Source organism: Heliangelus exortis, chromosome 4 (genome assembly GCF_036169615.1).
Source record: "Heliangelus exortis chromosome 4, bHelExo1.hap1, whole genome shotgun sequence".
NCBI classification, from domain to species: domain Eukaryota; kingdom Metazoa; phylum Chordata; class Aves; order Apodiformes; family Trochilidae; genus Heliangelus; species Heliangelus exortis.
The window spans coordinates 42,353,892-42,376,151 of record NC_092425.1 but is presented as its reverse complement, the minus strand read 5'-3'; the positions used below and the strand labels follow the sequence as shown (position 1 = coordinate 42,376,151).

At 51.3% G+C, this 22,260-nt stretch overlaps 1 protein-coding gene across 10 annotated transcripts in view; it reads left to right on the top strand.

Moving 5' to 3' along the window:
* SEPTIN11 (septin 11) overlaps nucleotides 1-22,260 on the top strand; it is a 75,375-nt gene that overhangs the window by 5,715 nt on the left and 47,400 nt on the right. For 4 of the 10 annotated variants that reach the window (XR_011725902.1, XM_071744126.1, XM_071744130.1 and 1 more), the window contains exon 1: nucleotides 2,467-2,744. The exons of 1 other annotated variant lie outside the window; for it this stretch is intronic. Coding sequence is in view for 6 of the 9 variants with exons in the window: in XM_071744126.1 (XP_071600227.1) it covers nucleotides 2,697-2,744 (48 nt within the window). In the remaining 3 variants the exon portion in view is untranslated. Of the gene's footprint in view, nucleotides 1-2,465; nucleotides 2,745-3,783; nucleotides 3,916-22,260 lie in introns of those variants that run through there. 5 more of the 10 variants (XM_071744129.1, XM_071744128.1, XR_011725904.1 and 2 more) reach the window with 3 other exon arrangements.

Here is a 22,260-nt window from a genome sequence, read left to right as displayed (position 1 = left end):
ATAGGTCATGATGTCAGCGAGAGGGCAGGAGGTGATGGGCACAGATCGAAACACAAGAAATTCCGTTTGCGTGTGAGGAAAAAACCTTTTACAGTGAGCGTGGTCGCTGGCAGGTTGCCAGAAGAGGTTGTAGTCTCCATCCTTTGGGACATTTAAAGCTCCATGGCTGTAATCCTGCCCTGGGTGACCCTGGACCAGAGCATCTTCAGAGGTGCCTTCCAACCTGAGCTGCTCTGGGATTCTCTGCGTTATGGAAAGGGGCAGCAAAGATACATGAATGTGATGTGGGGAGCTGCTGTTACAGGTGAGGGAGATTGCAACAACCACACACAAATACCAGGAGTGCCTGGACTCAAATTATGTCTCTTATCACCTCGATATTCACGTGGTGCCTGAGGCAGGTTGGACCCTGGAGAGGAGATCTCACGTTGGTGATGCCACCAGGAGTGTGTACACCAGAGCTGAGAGGGATGGGTCACACCAGTGCCCCGGGTACACTGAACAGCCCCTGCTCCAAGGAGTTCAGGGAGTGAGTGGAAAGTGCAGGAGGGAGGATGGGGTTTGAGCCTTGCTGTCAGGGAGCATGGGGGCACCAAGCTCAATAGGGGCTTTAAAGAGCTCTGTCCTCTAAGCCACACTCATCAGCAGCTCTGCACCAGGCTCCGGGTATACAGAAATATCTTTAGCTGTTCATCTAGGCATCTGGAACATCCTCCAGCCCACTGCAAACCCCCAGGTGTATGCACCCTTCACAGCCCCCGGGCAGAGATGGCAGTAGATGGGGTGTACTGGCTCATGATTCCCGTTTTGATAACACAAACCCCTCGGGTTAAGGTTCAGACCCTGCAATCAGGTGCAAGAGGAAGCGTGGGGCTGCGTTGCTCTCCAGCTGGGGAGCTGCACGGGTCCTTTTGGACGGCCACAGTGCATTCATCACGCTGGTTGGCAGGATAAATCACCCTGTGGAGCTGCAGGACTGATAAACTGTAACCTCTGGAGTGGTGGGAGCAGCCCTAAAAGAAACTTTTAAGTTTCTAGGGTAGAAGTTACACTTTAGGCAGCGTATCAGAAAAGTTTTCCAGTCTGCCAAGATCTGGGTTGCCTGAGGGGCAGAGCAAGAGAAACTCTGCCACAGCTTGCTTTGGGTTTTCCCTCTGGTGTATGCTGTAGGACAGTGGCATTCATCTGACCAGAGTAAGGTCTGAGCAGGGAAAAGGGTAAGGTTTGTGTTAATATTATCATTTTTGCTCTGCTTTTGGTAGAGTTCTTCAAGGGATAAACACCTTCCTCCCAGAATTGCAGTCACTGCTCTGTGTTTGATAGCAGCACACTCTCAGAGGAAGTGGTTTGGATGAAATGAGTGGAACATAATGATATAATTGTGATCAGAAATAAGAGAGGAAGGTAGATTGCAAAGATAAAAAAACCAAACAAACCAAAAACCAACAAAAAAACCCCAAAACAATCCCGAGTAAATAACAGTGACAAGTGACAACACTACTGTGAAAGTGTTGCTTTGGTTTCAGGGACTAAGGCATAAGCAGGAAGCTTTCCATGATACCCTATTTTCATTTCAACACCCTTGGAAGTATTATCTTGCTTACAGTGATCTTAGCTTTGACTTCAACAAATAGAGGTTTTTCTCCTCAGGTGTGTCAGCTCTCATCCTCTTAACTTTTTTTCCTGAAATCAGTGAAACACACTCAGGTAACTCTAAGTGACTGCTGAAGTACCTACAGGGCTGAGACCAGAACTGAAAGGTGATGCTTTTGCATTGCTAAGGCTGGAAAAGCCTCACTGAGCTTTTTGAGTGAAATGGGTTAAACTAACACTTCTCACCTGACAGTCACTACTATCCCAAATCACATTTTGGGATTAAGGGGTGGGAATAATGCTGCATGCAAGCAAACAGAAGCTCAGCTCTGCTACCTGGAGTTTCTTCATTGCCTACTTCACACTAAGAGGGGTTTTTTTGTTGGTTTTTCTTTTTTTTCTCCCTGCCCTTTCAGCATGACCATCCATAACCAGGAAGGTCTTCATGCATGAGCATCTAAGAGAAACCTCAGCCACAGCTCTCCCAGCTCCAGGCCAAGGCAGGAGATGGTGAGTCAGGTGAAGGATTTGCAGACACAGAAGATGTTTGCATTCACTGGGTGATGCTGATGCCCCTCATCCAGTCACAGGGGAGAGATGCCTGCCTCACCCAGAGGTGCAATGAGGGCAGCTCTTCAGACATAATCATCAGGTTTCCACTAGAGGCTGTGTTGGACCAAGCACACCTCCCAGCACAGGCATGCTCAGCACCTCCTCAGCTGGAGGAATTTGCTACAAGAGCAAGAACGTGACTCTGCTGTAGCTGCCTCCCCGTGATAATAGCAGTGCTGCCTAACATGTTAGGGTAATAAAAGCCCCACACCAACTGTGCTTGCAAAATTCGACTGGTAGAAGCTCCATCGGGGTTTTTTCGTTTAACAGCTTTGCTGAGGATGGTTGCACCTGCACCCAGTTAAGAGCTGCTGCCCCAGGTGTGGATCCTTAGGCCAGGGGAGGAACAGTGCTAGGCAGAGCTCATGCCCTTTCTTTGGCTGCTGTTCAGGTGTGGGTGATCACTCTTAAATACCAGCTCCTGAGACCTTCCAAACCCCTTGGAAGAATTGCAGAAGGGAAGTGCCTGGGCTCTGTAACCCTCTAGAGCCATGTGTTTCTCCACAGTGGTACAAAATATGGCTTTTTGGAATGAAAAGGTAAGAAAAGCTTTTAGATTAAAGGGTGTAGAAATGGTGAATAGATTCCTCAGGTCTATTAACTGAGTTCTCTTGGTGATTTTCATGTATGAAAGCTGTTTTCTTGTGCTTAAAAGCTCTCAGCTTTTATCTTTTTGGGTTTGATCCTGTGGTTGCTCACATAAGGGAGTAGCTCTGATGTGTCTGTAACCCAACATATCCTTCATGTGTGCAGGGGGTCAGGTCTTTTTGTAGCCTTTTGGGGTTCTGTGCCTGTTTTGCTGCAGGGTTCTTTGTTGCTGCCTTGCTTGGAGGCTTGAGAATTTAGCCCTAAGACTCCCACCTTTGGAGGTGAAGGGCTACCATGGTTAACATCAAGATGTTCAACATTTTTCCGGTTGGAGTAGCAAGGACCCAGCTGTGCTTCACTTTATCCCTGGAAATCCCTGGAGTGGGAGAATGCCTGTCCACGGGGCAGGACGTTTGTTTGGGAGATCCAGCTTGTTTCAAATAGCAGCGTGGGGATGTTTGGCAGAGGGGGAAGAGCCTGGGGGAATGAGGTGCCTGGTTTTGCCCTCTGTGTCCTTGTAGGAGGGCATCAGGGGGTCCTGCTGGCACCCAGCCCCCTGCGGGACCCCTCCCCTGGCCCCTGTTCTGTCTCTTTGCTGAAGCTCTCCCTCCTCTCCCTCCTCCTCGACCCAGCTGCACCCTTGCCAGCCGCTTGCCCGTCTCTTCGCAAAGCCCCCCGGAGCAGATGGGGCTCTGCGCCCTCAGATGCCACCCCCACCCTCTGTGGGGCGTCCCGAGTGACCCTTCCAGGTGAAGGGGACGCGTGGGGAGCGGGCAGGGAGCCGGTCGGGCTCCCCCTCCCCCGGCAGCGGGGCAGAGCAGCGCGCTCCCTCCGGGAGGGCTCGCTAAAGAGGGGGGGGGGAGATTAATTACAATTACTGCCGGGGATTAAACGCAGCCCCCCGGTCTCCACCCCGGGTACCCCGAGCGGTGTCGGGGCGGTGCCGGTGTGCCCGGGGGAGGACCGGGGGGGTCCCGCCTCGCCGCCCGGCCCCTTTGCATTGCGCATGGGCCCTCCCCGCCGGGTGGCCATGTTGCAGCCTTAGCAGGCAGCGCAGAGGCGGCGGGGCCGGGGAGCGCAGAGCACTGCACCGCGATGGCCGTGGCCGTGGGGAGACCGGCGGTGGGTGCTGCGGGGCCGGACGGGCTGCGGGACGGGCAGGGCGGTGCGGGGGCGCGGAGCCGGGGCTGAATTTCCCCGGCGTGCGGAGGTGCGGTGCCGGGGATGCCGCGCCGGGGCTTGTAGGGGTGCGAGTGCCCCGGGTGTAATGCGGAGGGGTGCGGGGGTGCGATGCGGGGGACACGGCGGGCTCTGCCCGGGGAGCAGCCGCCTCTTCCCCTCGTTCCCGGGGCTGGGGGGTGGCCCCGCGCAAAACTTTTTTTCGCCCCGTTTTGGGGCCGGGGCTCTTTGTCGCGGGGGGGTCGAGCCCGGAGGCGGGCAGCTCCCCACGGGGCTCCCTGCCCCGGGCAGACACCGGGGTGGTCCCCGGGCTGCTCCCGCCGGGGCCGGGGCTGGGGCTGGGGCCGCGCTCCGTGACTTGCCGCGGGAGTTTCTGCCCCGCCGATTCCTAAGGAGGGGTAAAATTTGGGAGCGGGGAGGGCTGTGCCTGGCCCGGGGTGATGGGCAGCCGGGCGGGAAGTGCCCGCAGCCCCTGGGACAAAGCTTCGGGCGTTCTGCTGTGGCGGGCAATGGGATGGAAACCTCGGCGTGAAAGTCTTCCGAGGGAAAACGTGTTTTGCATCTTTCAGCGTGACCGTTTTTTGGGGGGGAAGTGATGGGCGGGCTTTTTTTGTTGTGTTTTTTTGGTTTTTTACATTCATGTTCAGAAAGACAAAGGATTTCCCCTCTACAGAGAGAAAGGGGGGGAAAAAAAAACCCCCAAACCAAACCCACAAAAAGTAACAGATGCTGATCTTGGGGGAGGGGGGGGGGAGAGGAGAAAAAAGCGTGTGTTGCATCCAGCTTGCAGAAACGTGAATGAAACTCCACCGTGACCAGGCTGAATGCACTGTTGTGCATCGGCCGGGGGAGGGAGAGAGAGCTGCCCGACTTCCCAGGAACTTTTCCAGGGCTTGCGAGCAAACCAGATGTTGCCCCTGAGCGGAGGACTTGAGTGTCGCTTCGGCTCGCCATAAGAAAATGGTCTGTGTACAAGATGTGCCCAGGATGAGAGAGTTTCTTCTCGAATTTATTAGGCTCCTATGGATCTGCGGGGCTCTATGGTTCCTCTGATGTGGCGAAGCAAGTGTAGGAGGATGGGGTTAATGGTGTTACTGGAGGTGGGGAAGTTATGCTACTAAGCAAAATAAGAGCTGATGTTTGTTAGCAGAATACGTATAAATTATACCAGCTGTTTGTAAAGCTTCTTCTGAAATGCCTCCTTGATCTCAAGGTCTCTAAAGCATGCTTGGAGCTTGAAGTTTGTCTTGCAGTGGAGGGAGATGCCTTGAAATCACCACTTCACATGGATCTCAGGGTAGGCTGAAGGGTATTGCCAGCAGAGCCGTTTTGCTTTGTGCAGAGCAGCACCCTTGCAACGAGAATAGGCTCAGGAACGTGGCTCGTTTCAGGACCTGATCACCCTTTGTTCTGCTGTATATTTCACTTTGTTTTTCTCTCATTATATTAAACTGATGCCACTGCTCAGCCTCTCACAGTTTTGGTTGATCCAAGTCCACGGGCAATCCCAAACCAGCAGTTGCAGTAGGTTTTGCACCAGTTAAACTAAATTCTTATCTGTATATTACTGAGTCCTGAGACTGCCCAGCATCCTTCAGCTTGAGAAGTGCCTGGGTGTTGAGGCTGGAGAAGAGGAGGCTCAGGGGAGACCTCATCAGTCTCTACAACTCCCTGAAAGGAGGTTGGAGCCAGGGGGGGTTGGGCTCTTCATCAGCCAGACAAGAGGCCATGGGCTTCAGCTCTGCCAGGGGAGGGTTAGGTTGGATATTAGGAAGAAATTCCTTACAGAGAGGGTGCTCAGGCATTGGAATGGGCTGCCCAGGGAGGGGGTGGATTCTTTCTCCATCCCTGGAGGTTTTTAAGAAGAGACTGAATGTGGCACTCAGTGCCATGGGCTGGGAACTGTGGTGGTGGTGGATCAAGGGTTGGACTTGATCATCTCAGAGGTCCTTGCCAACCCAGATGATTCTGTCATGAGGGCACTCAGCTTCCCCATAAGCAGCTGGGAGGCAGAGCCTTCCTCCTCCTCTAGAATCGGTGCTTTTTGAAGAAGAGAGCTTATCTTGGGGTGATAAGGGAAGAAAGGCCAGTGGGCTGGTATTCAGGAGGTGCTGGGGGTGTTTTGTCTCCTGCTCTAATTGTCTCTGCTCCCACTTTGCATGTTGTGGTGCTGGCGGGCTGCTGGGGACTTTGAAGAAACAGTTAATGATACGGTTGAGCAAGGCAAGGCTGTGCTTGGTCCTATCAAGGTTTCAACGTTGTAATCCTATTTTATGAGGGCCCTGAGTGGTGTGTGTCATGTCCGAGGGGTTACAATTAAAGGAAAGGGCAAAGAAACGCAGCAGAAAGCCAGTCAGTTTGAGTTAAAGCTAAGATAACATTCCTGAGTCACAACCTGGCAGGATATGACATTGTTAATTGTAAAAGCACGCATAAAAAGTAACCAGAGTGAACTGCTCTGAAGTGTCTGTGTTTAATTGTAGCCGGGCAGGGTGTGTTTGGGGAGGAGGGGTGGTTCTCCTTCCCTGATCCCACAGGCGGTGAGGGCACATGTGTGCAGTGCACTGCCCGGCATTGCCTCTGACTTAACAGAGACACATCTCGGTACTGAAGTTTTAAAGGGCTGCAGAAGCAGAGTTTTGGCAGGTTTGGTGCCACAGCCTGCCGTGGGACCTCTCATGATGAAAGCCATGAGTGTGCTTAACCAGCCAGGGGGGTAAGGATGCCTGTGGTCATGTGTGCTGGCTCTGATAAGCCACATCCAGTCTGGAAACTGTTGAGATGTGGTAGATATGGGACTCCCCTCCTCCCTCTGGCTTAAATCCCAGCATCTTGACCAGTGCTGGATGGTTTCTCAGGAGTTCGGAGCATGGAAGAAAGCTCTGGCATCCCTACCTTTCTCTTCATTTGTTTATCCTAAATATTTAGAGAATTGTAGCTTGGTTTAGTTAAAGGAGCAAAACTGATGTTTACTCGTGTGTGTATGCTGACATATACTTCCCTCCAAGTAAAACAAAAAATGATGGAAAATGAAGCTGGAATACAAATTTTACATGGCTGTGGAAAATGTTATCTGAGAGATTAAAACAGTGTTCTTCCATCTGTTTTAAAAATAATACTAATGAGAGACTGCCAGTTTCCATGGAGGGGAGGGAATGAGAAGAGAGAGATGAAGGTGGAATGGGGCTGATGGAGCTGACAAATCCTCTGCTTTGTCTTTCTCTGAGCAGCAGAACTACCAACACCCACTGGGGTCAAGAGCTGCACCCTTGGAAAGCCACATCCCAGGGGCTTGGGTAGAGCAGGGCCAGCAACTGGTTCTAGAGGGTGAGAGGAGCAGTAAGAAAGGGGATAAACCTTTGTGTTTCTGTGCTCCTGCTAGGTGGTGGTTGTCCTTGCTGATGAAGGTGTGATTGGGTGGGAGAAGAGCTCCTGCAGGTGGAGAGGAGTGAGTGAGGTTTGGGGGTGAGGTGTGTCAGGGTGGCACAGCTCAGCAGTGCCCTGGCTGCTTGGCAGCTTCTTGCTTTAACTGCAAGGCTGAGCTGTCCCTGCTGCTGGGTATCCCCAGGGGAGCACTGTGGGACTCTCCCTCCAGTCCATGTGGTGATGTTGTGGGCTTGGGTGGCACTGCTGGGGCTGCTGAGCTGGCCAGGAGCGTGGCTTTTGGCTTCCCTGCCTGCTTTCTGCTGCAAAATGTGGCTTTCTGGGCCTGGCTCTGCTGCCTGTGCCAGGGGAGCAGACCTGGTGATGCACACGGGGCTTTTTCAGTTTGGGAACCCTTCATTTCCTTTATTCACTGGAGTGCCCTGTCTGCAGTAGGAAATGGTTTCAGGCAATTCTTGTTGCTCCTGTTGGTGTTAACAATGGTGGGAACCTGCCTCCTCCTTGCCTGGTTTTCAGCACAGCCTCAGTCAGGGAGTAGGTTGTGTCCAGCACAGTCCCCAAGCTCAGCTTTTCCAGCACTGAGCGAGCTGAGCTGGAGTCAGGATCCTTGGAAAATCCTGATATTGTGTAGGTGAGATCATGGGGAATCGATTTTGGGACCTCAGAAATAAGGATGGGGATTAAGTAAGCAGAATAAATCTGAGAAGTAGCATATTTGCTCAGAGCTGAGGCATGTTTTAGATGTCCTCTTCCCACCCCTGCAGCCATCAGGAGGGAGAGGGCTTGGCTGGCTGCCTGCCCTGGAGAGATGTGAGGGCTGTCATTGCTGTTCACGGCTCTTCCTCTGGAGGGGATGCTGAGGGCATGGGCACAGGGCTGCTCAGGAGCTTCTGGCTGTAGTGGGAGAGCTGCCCAGGGGATGGAGCCTCCTCTTGGCTTGGAAAATGTTTGTTTCTGCCTTGTCCATCCTCTTGGTGTGGCTCTAAGCTTCACTCCTATAAGCTACAGTGGTGCTTGCAAGAAGGAGCTACTGAAGCAGTTTCAGCTGGGAACAGTGGGGTGCAAGCAGGTGATGTAAAAAGAAACAACAGCCCCCCCCAGCAGTCCTTGAGGCTGTTTTTAGGCACAGCATCTCACTGCCTTCCCTTCCAGCCCTGTGAGCAGCTCTCCAGCCTCCTGCAGTCAGTGATGCGTGAGGATGGTTCAGACAAACCCCACGGTGCTGCTGGCACTGAGCATTCAGACTGCTGGGGAAGGCTCTGGATCAGAGGCAGAAAACCAAGTTTGGGGTCTTGCTGTCTTGGCTGAGAGTGGTGGCAACAAAATTACTCCAAAACATCACCTTTTTTTCCCCCAAAGGTGCTGGGCTGCAGGGTGCTGTGTGATGCACTCAGTGAGATGGGAATAGGGGATGCTCTGTCCTGGCTGCTTCCTTACAGCTGGATGCCTCTCCCTCTCTTCCCCACCACTTCAGACAGATCTGGGCCAGGACTTCAGGAGTAGCCAGAGCTGTGTCCCTCCCCTGCTCATGCAGGTGTGATTAACACAGCTGTAGGCACTGCATGACACCCACAAGAAGAAAAATCTGCCTGTGGTTTTCCATTAGCAACTCCCAGCCCTGCACCAAGCTTGCTGTGCTCATCCCCCAGAAGTGATACCCCCCAAACCCTGCAGCCCAGAGGCTGGGGTCACCATTTCACTGGTGCTATAATCATTTTGCCAAGCTCTGCAACTGAGAAGGCTTGGGCTGCCTCTGGGACTCCTTATTTAAAAATACAGATTGTGCCTGTGTTCAGGAAGGGGGCTGGGGTAGCCTTAGGATCTGAATTTGTAAGCTGAGCTTCTGAAGTTGCTGGAAATTGAAATTTCCAGCTGAAATGCTGAAAAATGCTGAAAAGGAACTGCATCTTTTTCTCCCAGGCTTAGGCTTTAGTAGCATCCCACATAAGGTGATGGCAAAGAGCAGATTACTGCTGGTGTTGGGTGGTGTTTTGTTGTTTTTTTGGTTGGTTGGTTATGAGTTGTTGTGTTGGGTTTTTTTTTCTGGGCTTACAGCTTCTTCAGATCTTTCTATTACCTAATTGGATTTTCTGTTCCCATTTCTGCATCCCAGATTTATTTTCGGATGGGATTTAGCTGCTGGAAACATGTTATTGAAGTATTGCAATTGTGGGTTATTTCTTTACCAGATCTGGTCATGAATACTTGGCACAAGCTAACAGAAAAGGCTTGTTTTGGAAACATTTTGGTTTTGCCACAGATGGTGCTTGTTTTGCCAGTGGCTCCTGAGAGCTGACTCTTGCTCACAGCAGTAGCTGTACCAGGAATTGTCTCTGGGAATCTCCATGCATCTTGTATTTAATGCAGAAATTCTTTGAACCTCTCACATGAAGGGAGTGGCAGGGGAGAAAAGGTGTTTTGAATCCTCAGAGGGATCTCTGTAAATGGTTTTTGGGGCTGTCTGTGGATCCAAAGGGGTCCTGCAAAGTCTGGGGGTGTTTTTCCAGGGGTTGATGGGGTGCAGGGTGAAGTCCAGTGTCCCACATAAGCAGGAGACTCCAGAGTCTGTTTTCCAGCCCTGTGCTGAATGCACAGTGTGCTAAATGCTTTGCTTAAGCACATTACCATGGCTTGAGTTAAGTTCTGACAGTCTGGTGCTGGCAGCCCCTGCTTTTGTCTGGAAACAAAATGAAGGTGACAGAGGAGCCAGTTTGGTGGACAGCCTGCCCGGCCTGCTGGGTGACAGCACAACCTGTGTTTCCTTCCCTCTTTCCCAGCACAGCTCAGGGACTGATTGGCAGTGAAGGACAGGAGCACAAACTGCAGGAGAGATGGAACTGCAGGTCTGCTTTTCTTCTGCCAGCTACGAGTTCCCCCTTGCAGCCACAGCCACATCCTGTGCCTTTCAAAGCACACAAATCATCCATCTCTCAGGCTCTGAAAACCCATCTCCTCCAGCCTGACTCAGCCTGGGAGTTTTTGGCAGCTTTGGGATGAAAGGGGAATAGCAGGGTGATGGTTCTGGAGTTGTGTTTTCAGGGTGAAATTTGGCAGGCAGTAGCCTACGTTGGAAATAAGGAATTTGCAACCTGGAAAAGGGAAAGAGTGTGGTTATCACTGCCACTCCTTCCTGGCACCTCTCTGCAACAACATGGATTGCCCCACATCCTCCAGATGTGTGGAGGAAATGTACAGGGTTGCCAAGAAAGAGCCTGTGTATAAATGTAGCTGGATTTTCCTTTCCTTGCTGCTCCATATGACTGAAGATCTTTCTTTTGTTTTCCCCTTTTAATGGGTAGAACTCAATTTCTTGGATACCAGCAGAATAAACTTGGAAGCAGCAGAGCTAATGATATCTCAGTAGCTGTTGCTTTGTTCTTAGCTGGAGATGTCAAGGCTGATACTTCCAGAAACTGCTGAATTCAGTAAGTGGGACCAGTTCTCATTTATTCCCAGCTCTGCTGGCTGGAGGCTGAGGTTGGCAGGCTGGGAGCAGGTACCTTGCTGGCAGTGATTACAGGGCTTAGCACGGCCGTCTGGGAGGCAACATATGCACAGCCCTCAGATCTTCCTGGCAGGACCCCCAGAGGAGCAGGGATTTTGTTTGGTCATCTGGTGACTTGTTCTGGTGGTAAATCTCTGCTTCACCCCCACATCCATTGCCTGATTCTTCCTTTTTTTTTTTTTTTCTTTTTTTTTTCTTTTTCCCTCAAACCTGTTTCATGCCTGGGTTGATCTATGGGATGGGCTCGTTGTGCATTTTTTTTCCTGGTCAGTCACAGAGTTGTGCACTCTGAAATGATTTTGCCTGTGTTTAAGCACAAGGGTGTAGACACTGAGAGGAGGGTGAAGTCATTTCTGAAATGTATGTCAGCAGTTTCATCTCTAAAGCTCTCCCTGTTTGTGGCCAGGTAACAGCTTGCCTCTTGCATTTGACAAAAGAAACAAGGAATCCATTATTATGCTTTTGTTAGCTTAAATAATTCTAATATTAAGATTTTTTAAATGACATTTTGAAATTATTTAATTCCTTTCCTGTATATTGCATGTAACTTCCAAGCCAAGGAAAATCCTTAATGCTTTTAAATAAATTCTTGCCTGCCACAAAGTATCTTTTATCCCAGAAAATGCCAACCCTGTCTCCTTCCGTTTCATCTGTCTCATTAATATTGAATACATGGCACTTGAATATGGCAGCCAAAGCAGAGCAGTGAATTCCAGCTAATATCTGACAAAAGCTAGCTGAGATTAAATGACATCTGAGGGAAATCTGCTATATATAAAGTAATTGGCATTTTCCACAAGCATTTGACCTAATTTATGGTGTGTTGCTTTTTTTTTTTTTCTTCTTCCCCTGCCCCCTCAAATCTGCCTTCAGAATTCAGTTACTCATCAGGATATCTGAGCCCTAAGCCTACTTTTTGAGAAGGTTCTTGTTTTAGCCCTCCCTCTGAGCACCCTTGGGGGTGCTGAGCAAGGTGAGGGGTTCCTGAGGGTGCTCCCCTGGTCAGTGCTGTGGCTGATGGGCTCCTGTAGGGACTGAAGATGCTGTCCCACTGCTCTGGACACATTTTGGAAGCACAACATGAGTCTCTGGGCTTGGTCTGGAGGTGTAGCTCTCCTTCCTGGCTTGGAGACCTCTTGCAGAGTGTTCCTGGCTTTTATTTTTTTTCAGACCTAACAGAAGGTCAGGTCCTGTGGGCAGCTGGGGGTTTTGGTGGCTGCAGCCCAAACCCTTGGTGTCCAGTGGAGGTGGAAAGTGGCACCAGGTGTGGGAACAGCTTCATGCTGGGGAAAACCTGGCTGTGAAGTCTCTGCTTGGGGTCTGGGTCAGCCCTCAAGCCTTTGTTTCAGAGCAGAAGCTGAAAGCAAAGCCCCCCAGCAGTGCCAGCTCTGGGGTGCCCAGGTGGGAGTCACTGGGGGACTGAGTTTGGGTTCTGACATTCAGTTCCCCAAAAATAGGAGTGGCAGGTGACCTTGGGTGTTGTGTTTCCAGGTAGCTGAATATTCATCCAGCTGAAAAGCACTTGTGCTGCTCAGCATTTGGAGTTATGCAATTATTCCTCATTAGAGCATTAATTACAAGAACCACGGAGGCTTAGGCTGCGTGTGGTTGGCGTGCCACAAGTATTCCAGCTCCTGATTTGCTGGGTGGTCTTGGGCAAATACCTTCATTTTGCTCCACCTTTGTTTTCTCCATCTAGAAAGCAGATGATAATTGCCTTGTTTTGCAAAGTACAGAGCTGGGAGCTCTGAATTAATGGGCTGACCACAGTCACCTTCCCAAATCTATTGCACCAGATCTGGTGTCATCTTGTAGCACAGCAGCATTACCAGACTCATGCTTTTAATTAAAAACACTTCAAGAAAATATGCAAGTTATGTTTTTGAGGAGGTTGAGCCCTTGATTTCAATCGGGAAGGTTTTGGGAGCAGTGTGAAGCTCCACTGACCTCGTTTCTCTGGGTTTACACAGATGCAACTGGGGACAGTTTTCATATGGAGCATTCCAGAGATGTGGTAAGTTTCTCTCTGGGCCAGAACTGCTTAAGCATCAAAGCCAGAGGTGTTTGGGGTTTTTGTTTAAACAAAAATTTAATCTGAAGTTGTGTTGTGCTGTGTGGCTGCTCCTGAGCACAGCCACGTTTCCCCTGGGTTTGGCCTGGCCAGGAATGGAGCTCAGAAGAGCAGTTTCTGTGGGATGTGCATTCCTTGGGTTTGATACAACCTAAGGAAAGGAATATTTTTTTTATATATATATATAGCCTAATCAAGCAACATGATGTCTCCTTGCAGTGGGATGAGCCAGAAGGACTAGAAATGGAGATCCAGGCAGCTAGCTAGCTGTGATGCAGTTCAAGTGGGCTAAAAAATGATGGTTTCTGGTGTGAAATAAGTGATCCCTATGTAAAACACCCAGAGGTGCCAGCAAAAAACATGCAGATGCTGTTCCCATCCCCACTAATTGTGCTCAACTTGTCTTTTTCTGGACTCTGTGTGTGTGGAAATACCTTGGCAGCTGAAAGCTGGCTCGGGGCAGGGGACCTGCTATTTATTTGTGGTTGGCTGAGAGGGTCATGGCCCAGCATCTTGGGGTCAGTAGGAGGGAGGATGGGGATGGCTGGATGAGTGCCATCCTGCACTCCTCTGCAAGGAGGAAGATTTCCAGGCTGCTCTTGAGGTTTATGCTCCAGTTGGCACCCTTGGGGGCCACTCAGTAGCAGGAGGAGGTGTGAAGGAAGGGCTGCTCCCCTGCCAGCTCTGACTCCTGGGGTCACCATGTGCTGCCTGTTGCTGGGTGCTGTTGGTTCTGGGATGTGCAGAGTGTACAAACCCAGCTCTTTGGGGCAGCTGTGGGAGGAAGAGTGGGGGATTAGCCTTCCCAGACCAATTCCCAGAGCAGTCCTTTACTTGGCAGCTACTCTGGGGTGTAAAGATGCCACGGGGTGCTGCTTGTGCTCTGTATCTCATCTACTGCTTGGAGCAGTGCAAAGGTAAGAGACTGCTGCATCTCCAGCTTTGGCAGTGCTACTAAGGGATGTGCAGCAGCAGATCACTTGTTTTTAATTTATCCCATTAAACAACTCAAGGCAAGGCCAAAAAATGCCCTGCACTTGGGAATTGTGCCCCAGTTTTGGGCCCTGCACTGGGAGTCGTGGAGCATGTCAGAGCAGGGAGCTCCTCCATCTGAACTGATCCTGCCTGGACCTCTGCAGGAAACCTGAACTTGCCCCTGGGTATGTTTGTCTTCCTGACTCCTTAGGTTTGGCTCTGTGAAGCTGGGACAGGATTTACCTGCTCTGTCAAGTCTTGGAGGCCTCAGAGATGAAGCCTGGTGTGGTGGAGCCTGCTCACCTGGCAGCACCCCTGCCCTGCTTGCTCCATGCTCCTGCTCAGCTCTGGTTATGGGGTGTGCTGGCACTGGTAGTTGGCCAAGCTAAAGAGTTTTGCTTACAGAGGGATCCCTGTTGTCCAGCCTGGTGTTCCAGGACACACAAAAAAATGGAATGAAGATCAAAGCTGGAGATGCTCTTGTTTGGGCAGCCCCTGAGCTGCTGCTGGGCACTGCTGCCAGGGCAGTGGGGCACAGAGCTTTGGAGTGGTACCTCTTAGGGGTGAGAGAGGATGAAAAATCTGAGTGGTGGGAATCTACAAAGCTGCAGCCTCCAGGAACTGCAGGAGATGCAGGGTAATGGCAGCTCCTCTTGCTTGTTACTCCTACTCAGAGAAACAGACTTGCAAAATGTTCCCTTCTGCCCTTCCAGAAGTTGTCCCTGAGCTATGGATTTGTGTGGGGTGCAGGATGTATTGCCTCTGCTCCTAAGGTGGCAGGGCTGGGAATTCTGCCTGCTATCAAGTTAGCTTGAGTGGAGCAGTCTGAGCTGCTGGAGTGCTCAGATGAGCAGGACACAGAATTTTTCTTGTTGGTTCTTGGGGCATATCAGGGAGAAGCTCTGGCAGCCTGGGTTGTTTGACACTGCTCTGCTCCTGGCATGGGTTAATGCAGCACAAGTCCTGACAGGAGGGCAGAAACTAAGTCTGGATCTGCCTGCTCCTGCTTTCCTTGATAATCTAAGCATGGCTGGGGTGGCCAACATGAATTCCTCCGTGGCAGTGGGTGCTGGCTCTAGTTGGGCTCCCCTGGCAGCTCATGGGTGTTGCAGCAGCCTGTCCATGGGATAATTTCTGGAATGGGAAGAACAGGATTCTGGTGAGCACGTGGGTGAGTGCCAGCAGTTTGCAAATCTCTGCTCAATGGCCTTGTGAGCAGGGGGCTGCTGCAGGAAAACCAGCCCTGGATTAGCTCAGGGTAATGTTTGGAAGTGCCAGGCTCAGGTCCTGAAGGAGCAGCCCTGGCCCTTAGGCAGGAGGTTCTGGAGTGAGAGAAATGCAGGAAACGGGAATTCTTTGTGCATCAAACAAGAAGGGAAGGGAAGCAACACAGGGAGGCATTGGGAGCTATCAGCTTTTCCCAAGCAGCCTTTGCAATATTTGGGAAGACTTCCTTGGGCTGTCTGGGCCAGTGCCAGGTCACCCCATGTCACAGCCCCAAGGCAGCTCAGGGCCACTGCAGACCCCTTGTCTGGTCCAGGTGCCTTTCCTGCAGCTGGAGAAATGGGAGCCTTGCCTCAGCACCAGGTTCAGAGCCAGACTGACCCCAGCAGCACTCCCCTGCCCCTTTCCAGCGTTCCAGCCTCCTGCTTTTAATTATCCGTCGGGACACCGGGGGCAGAGCAGGGCTGAGAGCAGGAGCCAGAGGTCCAAGCCACAGAGGCACTGGGGAGCCTTGGAATGCGGATGGGGAAGGCTCTGAGGACACAGGGGGCAGGGGCAGTGCCTGCCTCCCACTAATTGTGGTTTCTTGGCTCATCCAGCTGCTCTGGGGCAAGGCTGCAAACACCAGAGAAGTCTGGCACCTTCCCCTCATCTGGCTCTGAATACCAAAGTGTGTCCTCCAGCTGAGGAGCACCCCAGGTGGCTGCTGCCTCTCTAAGTGGCTCCATCTCTTGCAGAAGTCCATGTGCACCACGTAGCTGGGAGAATCCTTGCTTTGAGAGCAGTTAGAGAAGGGAGATGTGCTGGAGGTTATCTGTGTTCCCTGCTTTGCACCTTGTGCCTCCAGATGTGCTCAGGTAATAGAGCAGTGCTTGCCTTCCACAGGGGTGGTTTGGGTGGTGTTAAGAGCCCAGGAACATTTTGTTTCACCCCCTGAGCCACTGGATGGAGCAGGCATGGCCTTCAGACAGGGGCTGGGGCTCCTCTCTCAGGTTTGGGCTCTTGCATCAGGTATGGAAACCTCCCAGGCTGAAAGGTCTCAGAGCCACAGGGTCATCTGCCAGGGTGTTGTTCCCTGAGAGGACACAGCAGGTTTTTAACTCAGTAGTTGTCACCTGTAGGGAAATGACCATCCCAGCGTGCCACCCACCTTGCCCTGGGGCTGCTGGACCTTGGGGACATTGTGTCACTGAGCAGCTCCAAGGCAAGGGCACTGCTCTCTGGTTACAGACCCCACGTTCCCACAGAGCTTGTTTCAGAGCTGGCTGGGACACACAAGGTCTGTTCCTCTGAAAGCCCCTGCTGACCAAAGCCCAGCTGGGCTGCAGGCCTTTTCCTGGCACAGCTGTGGTGCTGGGAAGCAGGAGGAAGGGTTTATGGCCAGTAGGATGTTGGCACCAGTCAAACATTTCCAAGAAATATCCTGGTTCATAGGAAGAAAAGTGACCTCTGCAGCTACCCCCATGGTTTGTGCAGAATAAACTGAGCCCACAGCTGGTGTGCTTAGTGAGGAGCCCAGCTCCTCCCTGCTGCTGCTTCCAGAGGGCTCAGCTGATGGAGCTGATCCCTGTCCCTGCCATCAGCCATCTCCTCCCCTCACTTTCCAGGCCACACATGGCTCCTCCTGTGTGAGGGTGATTGCTTTCTGCCTGTCTTGGTAGTGCTGTCAGTCTGTCTAGGGGACAGGTTGAAATGCAAGGTGTTTCTCAGGTGTTCTGCAGCTTTGACACATGCCATGGGATCACGGAGTGTGCTGCTCCTCCAGGGACTCTGTCAAGACCATTGTTTTTCTTTTTGGAAAAAATAGCTATAGGAAGGCTGGTTTGGAACTGCTGGAGGGGCAACCAAACACTACCCCCCCATCCCATTACTGACAGTAATAGGTGTGGGGAAAATTCCAGTGAGTAGAAGGCAAGTTTTTCTCCACTTTGGAGCTGCAAGTCTCCATACTGTGATCAGGTCAAAAGGTATAAGGTTATATGTTCTGTTTTCATAGAATCTTGGAATATCAGGTTCCAAGGGACCTCGAGGATCCCCTGCTCCAACCCTTCTGATATTATTGTTTATCTGAGACCTCTCAGCACCTCAGAGAGCTGAGACTTAAGACTTTCCAAAGTAGGGGAACCCACCCCTTCCCCTGGAGACCATTCCAAGGTCTGATTGCGTAGTGAAAAGTTTTCCTCATGAAAAATTTTTCTCCTCAAGAGCAACTCAGGAGCAGCTTGTGCCAGACTGCCAGCCTTCTGACTGCCTTCTGATGCTCAGAGTTACCAAATGAGAGCTGTGCCTGCCAGCTGAGATGCCTCCTCAGTGCCATCATCCCCCCCTTTTCTCCCAAGCACCCCAAAAGTGGCAAACCTGCTGCAACCTGCAGGATTTCAGGCCTTTGGGCCCTGGTGGCTGTGCTGCTGGATCAGAGGCAGGTGATGGGAAGGCAGGCAGAGCTGTGCCTGGTAGGTATTGAGCATGAAGTGAAACCATGTGGCTGTGGATGGTGGTGGGAATGCATTGCTGCTTCCCCCCTGAGCTTAAAACTTGGTTTTCTCTGCCATGCTGGAAGATGGAATTGCAGCTTGCTCCAGGTGACACTGGGTGTGTTGCTGGGGGGTGCAGCAGGGCTGATCCCCTTGCTGACACGAGGGAAACTGAAGAACAATCCTGCAGAGGACAGAACCCTTCCCTTTCCTGCCCCTGTGCCCTGGGACTCTTCTGAGACAGGACTTGCTGACCACAGGACAATCAGTGCTGGGAAAGCTTTGTGGTTTTTGTCAGGTTCGTGTGCAGGATGCTTCCTGAGGTTATACAGGAATTTTTTTGGCTTTTTGTTTTGTTTTCCTGATGGAATAATGTGCATGTGGCTGGGGCACTGGGCCCTCTAAAGTTGGCAGTAGGGTTTGGATCCAGGTCTTGGAGTTATTTATAAAGAAGAAAAGTATTTTATGGTTACAGGATGTGCTTAATTAGCAGGTGGAGTTTAGCCATCAATGTGATTTTTATTATTTTTTTAGAAATACTGTTAGTATTTTCCTTCAGGAGATTTTGTTTTCTACATGTAGTTGTTTAAAGTAACACTTGTTAACAAAGCTTAGCAACAGTAAAAAAGTATTTTCTTAGTTATTTCCTTATATTCATTTTTATACCCTGTTGCTTTGGGTGTTTTTGGGGTGCATGGGGCACTTTTTCTAGAGCAAAAATGACAATTGTTGGCAAGGACAATCCAAGCCTCTAAAACCAAAGCAGTTGGCTGAAGGCTCAGGGCCTGGTGTCAGCTCAGCCTGCTTGGAGGAAGGGGAAGTGTGGGACCTGGATGTTTTCTTTACTTATTTTTCCTTTCATGTTGGTCAGTCTTGAGGAGGTTTCCCCCTTCCCAGCCCCAGGAATTTACTGCAGTGCTTTGTCTCTTCGTGCCTGCTGATCCACGTGGGAAACTGAACGTGGGATTGGGCTCATCTCTGCAGGAATGAGCTTCCTCCCCCAAAACCCAGATAAAAAGCCATTCTGGGGGGATTCACTGATAGTGCTGAGCTTAATGCCTGCAAGCAGATTGCAGGCTGTAAAATAGGCAAGTGCCTGGGGGGAACAGAGCCTCTAATGATGCCTCCCAAGCTCCTGCTGCTCCCAGGGGCATCTGCAGCCTCCCTGCTGGAGACTGAACCTTGAGAAGCAGCTCCAGTCCTTGAAGGCACAGCCCTGCATGGGAACTGGATCTGAGGAAGAAATTCTTCAGTATGAGGGTGCTGAGACTCTGGAACAGATTGCCCAGAGAAGCTGTGGCTGCCCCATCCCTGGAGGTGTCCAAGCCCAGGTTGGATGAGGCTTGGAGCAACCTGAGAGGTGTCCCTGGGCATGCAGGGGGGTTGGAGCAGAGGAGCTCTAAGGGCCCTTCCAACCTCAGCCATTCCAAAATATGCTTCTAAGGAACCTGGAGTTTGGTCCCACCTTTTTATTGGGAGAGAAATATCCCCTGGGGCAGCCTTGTCCCCCTGGAGCACCAAGCTGGCTTTGTTTCCAGAGGATGAGGAAGGAGAAGGGGAACTCTTCAGATTTGTGCCTTCTTACCAGAAATTCATGGAGAGGGAAGGAGGACATGGGCAGTTTCTCCACATGTAGTGACTCACACCAGCTCTGCAGCTGGTTTTATTGGCATGATGAGGGTGAAACTAAGGAATCTGCTTGAAATCCTTGATGATGGGAAGCTGCTGTCTGCCCGTGTGGAGGAAAGGCTCCCTCCAGGCTGGTGTCTGGGCTGCACAGCAGCTGATAAAGTTTGTGCCACACATGTGTTCTGTCATTCTGTCCCTTGTGGGTTCTCACCTGGGTCTTAGCTTTTTATATTAAAAAATAGCTTTTTATGTCAAGCCTTGCATTTGGCTTTGTAACCACTACAGAAATCCTTGTAGTACAGTCCCTGGTCAAACCTTTCCTGGTGTGTGTCTGGGCAAGCTGCAGGAGAACCTCCTGCCCCAACCCCTGACTGGGAGCTGTGCTCAGACAGCTCTGGAGTCTGGTGTGGCCTCATTGCTTTGCAAGGGATTCCCAGCTGCACCACAAACTATTTATTTTATTCCCCAGGAGTTCCTGCCTCACTGATAGAGGTGTTTTGAAAAATAGGTGCCTGCAAAAGCAACCTGTCAGGCAAGCCTAAGGTTGGCTGCCATGGCCTGTAACAAGGGAGGAGGATCCCTCCCTGCCAGGCCATCTGCCCAGCCTGGGCTCCTCCAGGAAAACCCCACTCTTGTTTTGGGGTGATGTCTGAGGCACTGCTGGAGGGGAGAGCAGTCAGAGGGTCCAGGGGAGGAGGGAAACAGTGTTGGTGTCTGTCTGACTGCTCTGTGAACGGTGCCAATAAATAATAAAAGGAGTAAACCTTCACTTTTCTGGTGCTTTCAGGGGGGCTCAACCTCACTAGCAACCCCTTCCTTTTTCTCCATGTCTGGATGCCCTGCAGGCAGTGAGACAGGAGGTGGGGCTGCAGGAGTCTCTTGCTGATCCTGGTTGGCACCTGCACCATCCACAGCCCCTGGAGTTACTGTGCTGGGGGCTGGCAGAGGGCAGGAAGGCAGCACGAGGGTTCCCTGCCTTGGCTGCAGTGTCTCCAAAGCCCCATCCTGTTGTTCCAGAGGGCAGGGAGCTGGCTTTGCTTGCTTGCTGCTCCTCCTGATGACTTAGCAGATGGAGCTGGTGATATCCATGCTTTGTGTGCAGTCATGGAGGTCTTGGGATGTGTGTGGGGGCACTGGAAGAAAAAGTGGTGTTTTCTTTTTAATTTGGTGCTAGCTGGGGCTGCCCAGGCTGACTCCAGCAGGAGATCTGGTTTCAAGTCTCTCACTTCCCTCTTGGAGTCATCTGCTTGGCAGAGCGTGTCTGACTTGGGGAAAAAAAGAGTTGTGTTTCTTTGGTCTATTTGCAGGGGAGGCTGAGGATGTGTTTTGGAGAGGATGGGAATGTTCAGCTCCAGAGGGACTTTGGCTGTAAGAGGTCTGGGTGACCCATGCTGTGGTGGGGACCTGGAGCTGTGCCCCATCTGTCAGGTTGTTGTTATCTGTAGTTAGTGATGAGCAGCTGGAGTGCCAGGACAGCCTGATCCCTTCCTGGGGTGTTGCCTGTAGCTAGTGATGGGCAGCTGGAGTGCCAGGACAGCCTGGTCCCTTCCTGGGATGTTACCTGTAGCTAGTGATGGGCAGCTGGAGTGCCAGGACAGCCTGGTCCCTTCCTGGGGTGTTACCTGTAGCTAGTGATGGGCAGCTGGAGTGCCAGGACAGCCTGGTCCCTTCCTGGGATGTTACCTGTAGCTAGTGATGGGCAGCTGGAGTGCCAGGACAGCCTGGTCCCTTCCTGGGGTGTTACCTGTAGTTAGTGATGAGCAGCTGGAGTGCCAGGACAGCCTGGTCCCTTCCTGGGGTGTTACCTGTAGTTAGTGATGGGCAGCTGGAGTGCCAGGACAGCCTGGTCCCTTCCTGGGGTGTTACCTATAGCTAGTGATGGGCAGCTGGAGTGCCAGGACAGCCTGGTCCCTTCCTGGGGTGTTACCTGTAGTTAGTGATGAGCAGCTGGAGTGCCAGGACAGCCTGGTCCTTCTGCTGAGGTCCCCACACCCCAGGAGAAACTCCAGTTCAGAAAAGAGAGATGGGACTCATCATGTTTGTGTTTAGATCTCTGGAATCAAAGGCTTCTCTCTGCCTCAACCCAAGAACTGGAGCTGTAAAGCTCATCCTTGGATTCCTTGTGACTGCAGCTTATCCTTTCTGCTGGTGCAGTCCATGTTTATTTAGCTGCCTCTGCATTTATGGAGTTCAAACACTTTCCAGTGTATGTCCTGTCTGGGGATTCTTTATGACTTGGAGCATCCCCAGGGCTGTAGTGGTCATCAAAGGCCTCTGTGATCCTGCCCCTCTGGCTGATGGATGTGGAGAGAACTGTGGGAACATTCCTGTCTGCAGGCTGCATGGGAGAAAAATGTTTTGTCTTACTCTACTTATCAAGTCCAGAATTCAGATCTCTGTAGCAGTTTCTCAGCAGAGCAGAACATGAGGAGGATAAAAAGCCTGGTGTCAAGTGGCCTCCTGGTCACTTCTCCTCCTCAAGATATCAGTGCTCTGGCTGCCACAACCCCAGATCTGATGGGATTTCCTCTGGAAGAGCTCTGGCCAAGTAACATATTTGGAAAGACAAAACACAGCCTTTCAAGGCAACCACAAAAAATTGGGATTAATGAGGTGAAGGGAAGGAAGTATTCCAGCTAAACTGAGGAACTGCTCCTTGAAGCTATGTCCTATTTATGAAAATTGGTGTATAGGCTTTCCCTGTTACAGGCAGGAAAAGAGAGACTTGCTGAAGGCAAGTGGGGAACTTTGCTGCTGTTGAGTCAGGTGAGAGCTTGGAGTTTTACTGACTCATGTTCAGAGCTGTCAGCTGAATGATTCAGTAAACCTCAACCTTTTCCTCTGCCTGCAGATTCAGTGCAACTTCATCCCAGTTTCTCTCCAGCTGAATATGGAAAAGTGCATGCAAGGCAAACCCGGATAATTGTCATCCTGTTCTTTGATTCCTGACCTTTCCTTATTAATAATTGGTACTTCTGTGCTGTCCTCTAGGAGCTTTGTGTACCATGAGGGGTATGCAGGTTCCC